We start from the raw sequence: 11,913 nt of genomic DNA on the forward strand, positions 1-11,913 counted from the left end.
GGACCTTGCACTTGGCCTTGTTGAACCTCATGAGGTTCACACAGGCCCACCTCTCCAGCATGTCCAGGTCTCTCTGGATGACATGCCGTCCTTCTGGTGTGTCAACCGCACCACTCAGCTTGGTGTCATCCGCATCTTTGTTTGGTTTCTTTTGCGCAAAGAGAAAAGTTCTCCACAACAATATCTGTGTGGCTTCAGGGGAAATATCCTAACATGGAAGGAATGCTTGAATAGCCACCTCTGCCATACCTAACAGGCAACAGATAAATCACAGTCAATAAAAGAAAGAGCATGGCACCCAACCCTCCTTCGCGGAAATAGGCTAAAAGGGAGTGGAGAGCATCACCATATCAATATTAGCTGCCAACTGTCACAGTTTCTTTGATGGTGTTTGGAAACTTTTCTGAAAAGTCCCAGCTGTCAGCATCAGGAAATTAATTGATTGAGAAGTTCTGCTTCTGTAAGTTTCTTTCCCTTAATGTTTGGAGATAATCATAAAAATGTGAAGCAGAATATGCTAGAAAGGCTGACACAAAAAAAGTAAACCCAAAGAACTCCAAATACGTATTTTCTGAGATACCCTGTGATTTTAAGCCAGCCTCATGATTTTCAGAAACCTTATTCATGACCACACAGAACTGGCAATACTGCAGTCCAGCCCTGCTTTCAACACTGGCTTCTAGTCACTGTATTTGGAAAGACCCATTTCTGGTCCTATGAATGTATGCGGTAAATTCAGAGTAACTCCCTCCTTCCATTTGTCTTCCCATCTTTCTGTCATAGAATAGAATCATAGAATCATTTAGGTTGGAAAAGACTTTTAAGTTCATCAAGTCCAACCCTTAACCTAACCCTGCCATCCCATCACTAAACCATGTTCCTAATCACTTCATCTACCTGTCTTTTAAATACCTCCAAGGACAGTGACTCAACCACTTCCCTGGGCACCCCTCCATCCATTAGGCAAAGAAGTAAAATTTGGGTTCTGGCCTCATGAACAGCGATTTTATTTCTGTGTGTTCCTGCTTCAAAACCAATCCATCCAGCAGGGACCAGGGCAGGTGTGGTTGCCTTTCTCCCAGTTTCAAAGGTCCCTTTAATCCTTGTTATCAGACTTCCCAGGTAGGTTGGCTGGGCACACCGCAGGCATGTAGAGCCTGCCATCCTCTACTGCCTCAAATCACTGCATAAAATGGCACCGAGGTACCCCTCTTCCTGTAAACCCAAGTATTGTTCTGTCGCTGGAGGTGTGACACGTGCTAAACTGTAGGAGAAGTACAATTAGTTTTTTAAGTTATCCGAGCTTTTTGCTTCTCAGCTATCTAAACTAAACAAGCCTAGAGGCAGGAACTGCTCATTGTTTGCTTATGAAGACAAACTTCTCCAGCCCTGCTGAAGTTCTCCATAGAAGAACCGCACTTAAAAAAAATGACGTGTAATATTCTCTGTGAATTATAGTTTTCATTTAATTTGAAAAAAAATAAAAAACCTGTCCATTTCTGTGAAGCACAGATTACTCCATGGCTGGAAATGAAGGTTTTGCTCACATTACCACTTAAATTACTGACAGTCTTTCCATTTATTTCTGTTGGGGGAAGCGGATGGACTCAAATGACATTCTGGATCGATCTATTTTTAATTTGCCTTTCTGGCACTGACCCTTTAACTTTCAACAGCGAGCTCCTTGAGGAACCAACAGATAAAATTGGTATTTTGGAGCATTCCTGGAAAGACTGGTGATACTTAATTTCTATTCTGATGGTAACCTATCCTGCCAAATAGGGTACATAAACTGTAGGTTTAAAAAACATGCTTTGGGCAGGAATTTCGATTGGCTTGCAAGGTACAGTGTCTGGAATCTGCTCCTGAGTGTTAGATTTTTGCTAGGTTTGGAGTTCAAATTGACTTGCATATATGAGCCTTAACTGCAAACTTTTGTATCTGTAAATTATATTAGAAATTTCCACAAGGATGTCATTTCAGTAGTTTGACCTTGCCTCCTTTAAACCAGATTTCAGAAACACATGAAAATGAGAGAAGTATAGCACCGCTGCACATCTCCAAGTGCTTCAGAATCCCATATCTTTGCTCCTTCTATCCAAATCACCCCCATGTTTTTAGTTATTTCCCTCTCTCCTCTGAGATGTTTTCCTGAGGATACAGCTTATTAATATAAATTAATGCTGGGCCACTTTCTCAGTTACGCTCATGAAATTCTTTTGAAAAAGGACAGAAAGCCATTCAAATCAAATACAATGATGGTGCCAGGGCCCAATTCTTTTCTTGCTGCAGAAGAATAGGTGGATCTGTACCCTGTTTCTCTAAGTCCAGGTTATTGGTTACCTAGGTTGAGGTCTGATTTTCAAATCCTTCCCACTAAATTCAGTAAGTGTCTAGGGACTCCTTCACTCTCAGTATCACACAAAACCACGCAGTGCAGCATCCAAAACTTCTAACTTCAGAAATGTAGATCTATAGGTGTCCACTAACAAGGTAAATTCTGCCCCCATTTCCCCATCATGCAATCAGGTGGGGTGCAGCATAGGTCACGACAGAATTTGTCCCAGTGACTACACTCCTGGGTCCCTACATGTCACTGATCTGTGGACAGTGGAGACCTTGCTGCTGACCTCAGCACAGATTTCACCCTACAAAAACAGACTTCACTGGATCTGCTATTCTTTAATAAGCTGGAGTTTTCAAATTCTGTGAACAATAAACCTCTGGATAATAGCTCTATAAAGCTGTCAGGAGAGTCAAAGAAAGAGTAGTATGAGCAAGGAACCTATTCAGGATTAAAGCACCTTGAATTACACAAGATATTGCTTATAAAATTTGGCATTTTCAGTTAATCATTGATCAGAGACAGACAGTGATGTATGCAGTATTTAAAGCTGACAGTAAATGGCAGTACTCCTCATTTTGGTATCTTGTATATCATCACAAGGATAGAAGTTATTTGCCCCAGAAAATAACTATAACCAAATAAAAAACGGTGTCAGTAAAGACAAACTATCAACTAGGTTTTATGTCAACACTGATGAAACCTTATGCATCTTATCTTGGGCAGCATCATCTCCACACCCTTCTGGGAACTGTGGTAGGCCAAAATGCTATTTCTCTCCCTGGAATTCCAAGGACACAAAACTGTACCATAAATGTCATTTTCCTTTCCATCTCAGACATAAGGTATATGCGGTTTGTTTCTTCTTTTCAAACATTCTATTCATATTTCTTTGTTTTTTTGCTTCTCAGTTTCTCTCCTTTCATGCCTGGTATGAGTGTGAGGTAGGTCCCGAGGCAGTGTCCTGCATCCCGCTTGGTGGGGGGAGGCATAGGAAGAAAAATGTTATCAGCACTGCTAATGCAGTGTTTGCTCAGGGAATGAGGATTCGCAGCACATACAGCTTCCTCCACTGGCATAGCCAGTCATCCCAAGGGAGACGAAGGACCTCGCTGTCTTTGAGGTGACTGAAGTGTTTGTGTGCTTGGAGCTGGCCTGCACCTATCGCATCCCAAAGAGTTAGAAAGCCTCCATCTATTCATATTTTAAAAGCCTGTTCCTCCAACAACAGAGAGAGGAAATGCATTTCTAAACTGATGACGCCCTAATGTGAGGCATTAGAGGGAGGGAGTGAGCCAGCGCTTTGGAGTTGTATCGCAGGAGTCTGGTTATGGCCAGGTGACTCACTTCAGCTTATGTGACAGACTCACTGAACTAAATCTTCTCTTCACTCCTTCTTCTCCTTCCTCCACCTTTCAGTGCCGTCTGGTGCTTTACCCTATGTGTAATATTTTGTCTGTTTCATGGTCAGCTTTGGATTTTTTCATTAGTTCTCCAGCTCAGAGTCATCGTGCTTGTAACCTTTGTTCTTGTCCTTGGAACTCCTCTGTAACTGCTGCTTCTTCATCCTTGTCTCTTTCTATGCTTTCTACTGCCCTTGCAGCACTGTGTACGTTCTCAGTATCAAAACTCTTGCCTACGCCTTCTACAGTACCCCTATGGCTTCAGATCCTCCCTGTCCATGGAAATCCTGGCTCTGAAAACTGCTATCACTGCTGTTTTCAGCTTCCTTCTGCACATCCATGTCACTCCAATCACGTGTCTTCCACTCCCGGCCGTACTTCAGCCCATACAGCATTTGTTGGTCACTTTGCTGCCAGGCCACACAGCTGGCTCTTGTTCAGCTTGCTGTCCACCAAGATCATGAGGGCCTCTTCCACAGAGCTGCTCCCCTGCCGCTCAGTCTTCACCTTATTTAATCATTATTCTAATATACTCTTGTCCTCACATTCGTAGAATCATAGAATTGTTCAGGTTGGAAAAGACCTTTAAGATCATCAACTCCAACTGCTAACCTAACCCTGCCATTCCACCACTAAACCATGTCCCTAAGCACCTCATCTACCCATCTTTTAAATACCTCCAGGGATGGGGACTCAACCACTTCCCTGGGCAGCCCGTTCTAATGCTTGACAACCCTTTTGATGAAGAAATTTTTCCTAATGTCCGTTCTAAACCTGCCCTGGTGCAACTTGAGGCCATTTCCCCTCTTCCTATCATTTGTTACTTGGGAGAAGAGACCAGCACCCACCTCACTACACCCTCCTCTCAGGTAGCTGTAGAGGGCGACAAGGTCTCCCCTCAGCCTCTTTTTTTCCAGACTGAACAATCCCAGTTCCCTCAGCCGCTCCTCGTAAGACTTGTGCTCCAGACCCTTCATCAGCTTTGTTGCTCTCCTCTGGACATGCTCCAGCAATGCAACATCTTTCCTGTAGTGAGGGGCCTAAAACTGAACACAGTATTCGAGTTGTGGCCTCACCAGTGTCGAGTACAGGGGCACGATCACTTCCTTGCTCCTGCTGGCCACACTATTCCTGATGCAAGCCAGGATGCTGTTGGCCTTCTTGGTTTAGGTAGACTGCTTCCTCCCCCTCAGCCCACCACCAATTCAGCATGGCTGCAGATCTTTGTAGGACTGAGACCTTTGAAAGTAAACTTTTTTTTGCAAGCACCTAGCTCATTACCCGCAATCTCCTGGTTGAACTACTACTGGTTTCGTTCTGGCTAATGTCCTAATGTTAATGCTGCACTAAAAATACTACTCCATTGCTCACATTTAATTTCCATCACTGTTTAGAAAAGACACTCGTTATATTTTTAAGTACATTTGGACAATGGCCAAATATTACCAACATAAATGTAAAATGCTAATTGATAAAATCAATTGTTTCCAAAGGGGCAGCTTTTTGTTTCTAATTACCTCTTTCAATTAATTTTTATTGCTGATCCTGTGATCATGTGTAATACAACATCCACCCACTGCAGGACTCCCTCAGACTCTACTAATGACATTCCTTATGGCTGCCCCATTAATGCCAACAACAACACTGAGTAATGAATATCAGCCAGATTAGCTACAGGCCTTTCTACTCCTCCTCTTTCCTGACTACAAATCATTGGTTTTATATGAGCTGCTTTCAGTGATATCTTTGTCCTTGCCTGTCTCTACCAGAGGCTGCTGCTGGAACATGTTGCTAAATCAGAGTTGCTAAATCAGAGAAGGAAGCAGGCGGGTGGGAGAGCGCAGATGCCAAGGGGACTACAATCCTGGATAGTAGCTGGATGTAGTTGGGTAGTAGATGGATAGTCCTCAGATAGTTCACAATTAAAATAACTCAGTGGCACAGCTGAGCTTGTTTTTGTGGCCCTGGGTGCCATAATGAATGTAGTCCACCGATAGAACTACTGAAATAATTAAAAAATAATAGTTAAAAATAATCTATGATTGTCATTCATAGCTGCTAAGAAACATCAAGCAGTCACTGGCTTGAGTCAGAAATTTTCTGCAAGGTCCCCAAAGAGGGCCAAGCTGTTGAAGTGTCAAGGGTGAACAAGGGTGTGAAGTGTCAAGTGGTACAACAAGAAATTCTGGTGGCAAAGTAACATAGAATTATTTCCCATAAACGACTTAGGTATTTTATTGGGCAGAATGTCAGCAGCTATGTTCATAACTGTGATCTGGAGCACCTGGTCAGCTGCCTCCTTCTACGGGTTCCTCTGAATTCCCAGACTTTAATACCAAAGTCCACTAGGGGCCTAATTCAATCACTGTAGGTACAGAAAATTGCCCTAGTCTTGAAGATCTTGCTCTCTAATTCTAATCGGGAACCTGACACCAGCATTTTTCTGCTCACACATCCTGAAGGGTTCCCTCCCAGGAAGATGCTCTGAGGTCACCCCTGTTCCCTGCTCAGTTTGATGGGCTCCAGTCTCCCAGCTCCCAAGAGTACTCCTAGGACAGGGCAATGCAACTGCCATTCTGGGTGAGGGCACTGTCCTTTCTGCCCATGGCTCTACCACCCAACAAATGATTCAGATTTATTCAGAAAATAACTTACCTTCTGCTTTTTACGATCACTCCTCTTACGAGTAATCTTTTTGCTTTCGTCTTCATACACCAAAACAAAGTCAATTCTTCTCTTCCCATCGCTGAAGAACAAGGAGTCAGGCTTATCATCAAAATCAGCCTGGAAGGCAGGTAGGATAGATTAGTATGAAGAACTTTACTCGTTCCTGATACACAGTACTTCAGCAAACAGAGGCATTCAATACATCAGACTCCTATAACACGAAGACCAAAGTGACAACAAAAGTAGCATGGAGAAAAAAAGTTTGGGAGGTCTCTGCATCATGCAAGAACAGCAGAACTTTGACATTATTTGGTTCTTTAAAAATAGCATAATTGTGTTTGGCAATGGGAGGAGCATTGGGATGCAGCACCATTCCTGAAAAACGCATCTGTCAAGTAATTTGCATGCCATCGTGGGTACAAAGTTAGATAGTCTGTCTACAAAGTATGTTGTTGCCTGATGGGAGTCTCAGAATTAGTGTGTTCCCATCTGTCCCCTTACCTGCCAGAAGTTTAAGCAATCCTGTAATTAAAAAAATCCCAAACTAAAAAGCCCAGTAGTTTTATGCACCCTAATACCCAAGCCCACCATTGCCCAGACAACAAGAACATGACCAGTCTGCAGATAACTCTCAAAATGGACACATCTTGTGAGGATTTATTTCTCTTTTCATTCGCAACATCTCAGCAAGCAAAAAACATTGTTGTATGCCACAGATCCATCATGTTATAATACATGCCAAAATCAAAAGGATTAATATAGTCATTATCTAGTCCCCGGAGAAAAGTAGGATAGATTGTCATATCCACTAATAATGTTTTAATGGGTTATTCCATGTGTGAAACAATACAGACACATTGATGATGGGGGAACCTGAATCCTCCAGTAATGATTTGTAGTTTCTTAGAATACTCTGAGAGTGCTATCACACGTAACAACCCCCCCTTTCAGGTAAAATATATCTGTGGTGTTATCAGAGTCATCATGTATTAAGTACCAAATTCTCAGGTACTTGGCCAAATTCATCTATGTTGTTAATGAGGGCATGCAGGGTGGTCCAGGGCAGGATCAGGCCAGGCAAAATGACCCAGAAAAATCTCTAGAACATACTGTGCCTTTGGGGACACAAAAAAGATTCTCAGATGTTCTATCACTGAAATTTCCCTGTCATTGCAGACCAAACTTCATGAGGGATGCCAGGTCCAGGTTTGGGAGCTCTGGGATGTCTGGTCCACAGAAAGGCACATGGAAATGTGGTCAGAGACCCCTTAAGTGCAGACTGAAATGATTGTTCTTCAGCAGTGGTGAAACTGAGAAGAATTCCAGTCCTCAGTCAGGAGCACCCTGGTTCCAGGGAGCATTCAGTGTTTTAGGAACCACATGTGTCAGTGTTTCCAAAACAAAATTTCCCAGGAGTTTTACTATAAACCTCTCCCTGTAGCCTATTTTGTTACTGTTTATTGGCTGAGTCAAAACAGTCGACCAAGATGTGTCTCCCCATAATTATGACAAAATTTCCATATTTTAAATAAACTCTGGGGAGTTTAAACTCACTATTTTTTTATGCTGTATGTGCAAAGGCTAGGCTCTGCTGCAGAGAGGTCCTGTGAACTGCATTGCTTCAAACAGCCTGAGCAGATCCTTGGCTAGAACAGTTCTCTTTGAACCCCACCTGTGCCTAGAGATTTGTGACAAACCTCAGAGCAAGCAGCTACTGACATACATACATATGCATATATACATGTATAAGCTGACATACGGCCAATATATGCATGTATTCCATGTTTAGTTTCACAACCTAGCCTAGGATTCAAAAACTACTTAGGCAGTCACCAACACAAAACTGCACACTGTGAGTAAAGTTTTAGGAAAAAAAAAATGCTTTAATCTCTCAGATGGCATCACCAGACCCCAAGGACACCAAGTATCTCTATCACCCGAAGCAAGTCACAGATGGGAAGTTCTAAATACTTGAGCTGGCATAGTCCCATCAAGCAATCTGACTTGACCTTGACAAATTTTCCTCCTGCTGAGGACTAGCCACGGGTGTAAAATGCAGCACTGCTGCGACCATTTCCAGTCTCATTTAAAACATAACCATGATGTTTTCATGTTGACTAGATTCCCATTGGGAGGAAAGCATCGACCACAGCCAAGAGCCCCTGTTGGGAGGGGGCCTGGGAGGTGCTGGGGTGGCAGCGGAGGAGAGGGGACGGGGAGCTGCGCCCAGCCAGGCACCGAGTCCAGCCCTGCAGCCTCTGCTCTCCCCCGGGACCCCAGCAGGCTCTGGCCAGGGCTAAAATTGCTCCATGGTGCAATCCTGGAAACCCAGAACCCAAACCTTGTGATAATGAGTAAGGAGAGGAAATGTTGCCACTGCATGAACCAGGTTTTTTTAATTGGGCTTCTTCGTCTTTTGAATCTTAGAAACATCATTATAATAATAATTATTATTATTATAATAACTTCCATTTAAAGACACAGAGTTAAGTTATGAAATTCAAGCACTTGGAAGCATAAAAGCAGTAATAGCTTTGAGATTTTTTCTCTACAGCTTTCAGCTCTTTTTCCTATATGACCTATTCACAGGATAGAAAAAGAGTTAAGTTGTGAAATTCAAGCACTTGGAAGCATAAAAACAGTAATAGCTTTGAGATTTTTTCTCTACAGCTTTCAGCTCTTTTTCCTATATGACCTATTCACAGGATAGAAAAGAAAGAAATGGCAGACACCAAACATCAGATCAAGTTTTGATCTTACAAGTTTTGATCATAATTTGTGATTGCATAACTTCATGGTTTAAGTATTTTTCCCTTAAACGTAGTCGCCTTTAATGTTATAAAACTGGTACGTAACTTAGCAATAACTGGTTTAACTGGATTGTCAATAACCAGATGCAAAGACTGCCTGTTAATCAGTAGTCGGACTCATGAATTTACTTACATACATGATTTCAGTCACACAAGTATATACGTGTCACCATATACATACACCTTTCTATACCTATATGTATCAAACTATGCATATATAATGGAATATAGCTGAAAGATTGATCAATATTGAACTGCATGAATCCAGATTATCAGAAGTTCACACCTATGAAGCTAACTTCTTAAATGTAATCTATTACTTTCAATCACGAGGGCATCGTTCAATTGACCTATCCATAGACACTTTATATATCAGTAAAATAATAAAGAATTGACTCATTAAGCCCGAATACTTAAGAGATCAAGATTAAGACCCACAGAAATAAACTGTAATGTAGCATTAAATGTTGCTCGATTCAAAGTAAGAAGTAAAATTCAAATGGGAACACAATAGTTAAGGTTCAGACAGCCACGCTAACTGAGACGTGTGGTGTATCTTGTAATCCCTACTGGATAGTTTGTAATGAAAAATCATATATTATTCAACATAATTACCAGGGGAAAAACAAGACTGGAAACCAAAAAGATATGCTGTACTCTGAAGTTAATAATTCCTTTGAGATAATGTTTGTTTTTTTTTAAAAAAATATGTAATATTATTTGACAGTATTACTAATGTTATTATCATACAAATGCACACAAGCTTGTGTGCCTAGACACATAAGTTAATGGGGTTGAAATTCAAATATGTAATTTTTCTTAAGCATCAGTAGCAAATTATAACCCAAAATAATGAACAGGCCCATTGATACCTCTTTGTTTTGGAAGAAACAAACGTGGGGTCTATTTACTGCACTTTCTAATATTCTTAGCCTCAGCATAATCACATTTTAAGTACTGATGGAGGCAATAGTTTGTGCACTCGAATGTTATAATAATACTCTAGTGGACAGCAGGTTAATATTGATTAACATCATTAATAAATAAAAAAACAGTAATACATTTAGCTGTAAAATGCTAATTATATTTAGCACATACTCCGCAGCACTTCTGAACTCTCAAAATGCTTGCCTACCACTGAGAGACAGGGAGCTATTAGCTGCTTTGCTAACAGAAGGAATCTGACGGAGGGGAGGGCCAGGTCATGGATAAAGCTTTTTGAAACACTCAGGGTACGCCTATGTGGGCTAGTCTGGAGGCAGCACGTTCATAGGGGCATACCTCTGCGTTTCAGTTCAGAGCAGGGTGTCCTGGTTTAGGCTGGGATAGAGTTAATTTTCTTCCTAGTAGCTGGCATAGCGCTGTGGTTTGGATTTAGTACCAGAAGAATGTTGATAACTCACTGATGGTTTAGTTGTTGCTGAGCCGTGCTTACACCAGTCAGGGACTTTTTGGCTTCCCCTGCTCTGCCAGGGGCACAAGAAGCTGGAAGTGGGCACAGCCAGGACAGCTGACCCCAACTGGCCACAGGGCTAGTCCAGACCACAGGACGTCATGCTTGGGGGGAGTTGGTCAGGGGGACGGGGATGGCAGCTCGGGACGGGCTGGGCATTGGTCAGCGGGTGGTGAGCAATTGCATTGTGCATCACTTGTTTTGTATATTCTGTATATTGTCTTACCGTTATCACTATTATTATTGTTATTCTTTTCTTTTATTAAACTGCCTCTATCTCAGCCCACAGGTCTTACTTTTTTTTCCCCCAATTCTCTCTCCCATCCCACTGAGGGAGGGGGGAGTGAGCAAGCGGCTGTGTGGTGTTCAGCTGCCTGCCGGGTTAAACCATGACACAGAGACAGACCAGGTGAGCATCACTCCCAAGGAATGAGACTGGAAGTAGCTGGCAGTAGCAAAAAGCCCAGAAATGTGTACAATGCAGCCACCACCAAATGCCTTGCTCTACAGATCCACTGCTTGGGCCCTCACGACCAGGCGATGTACTCACAGCTGGTGGGATCCTGCCGCAGCTGGGAAGCTCTGGGCTGATGCAATGGCACTGAAGGTCCCCGGCCAGCCCTGAGCGGCCCTCTGCCATGCACACCCCCCTGCTTACACACCTTCTCTTAATCCTCCCAGAGTCCAGTACCCCATCGCCACCTCAGCAAAGGAATAAGGTGCTTCCTGAGCTTTTTGCTAATCCAGCACAAGCAGTCGTCGGTAAACAGCATCCGCTCTCCCAGCCCTTGGGACAGAGTGGCACTTGCAGAAGGGACAAGTGGGACATGAAGACAAGCTCGCCCCTCCACGCAGGGCTGTAAAGGCTCAGGTAACCGGTTTGGCTCCAAGTGACCATGTCAAGGAACCGGCCCTCAGCCCCTTGACTCAGAGCGCTCCTCTTCACCTATACCCACGTGTGCTCCTCCTCACCTATACCCACATGTGCTCCTCCTCACCTATACCCACGTGTGCTCCTCCTCACCTATACCCAGGCTTGCCAGCATCTAAGGGGAGCTGCCACGTCTCGCTCTTGAGACTGTTTCTGTAGCCATGGCTACCTGTGATGCCTGCAGCAGAAGCTGAAGGGAGACCACTCGAGCGGGAAGCTCCTTCCAGCAACAGCGATGCTCCATGCCAGGGGAGAAAAAACAGTGGTGTTACAGAGAAACCCACCTTCATTTTTCCTGGCTTCCC

General features: G+C 43.2%; 1 protein-coding gene across 1 annotated transcript in view; it reads right to left on the minus strand.

The window, feature by feature from the left end:
* Positions 1-11,913, minus strand: part of ANO6 (anoctamin 6) — a 58,487-nt gene that overhangs the window by 34,641 nt on the left and 11,933 nt on the right. Inside the window, exon 3 of the mRNA XM_009642279.2 lies at positions 6,403-6,531. Within this exon, the coding sequence (XP_009640574.1) occupies positions 6,403-6,531 (129 nt within the window). The remainder of the gene's footprint in view (positions 1-6,402; positions 6,532-11,913) is intronic.

Source organism: Egretta garzetta, unplaced genomic scaffold (assembly GCF_000687185.1).
Source record: "Egretta garzetta isolate BGI_Z169 unplaced genomic scaffold, ASM68718v1 scaffold420, whole genome shotgun sequence".
Lineage (NCBI taxonomy): Eukaryota > Metazoa > Chordata > Aves > Pelecaniformes > Ardeidae > Egretta > Egretta garzetta.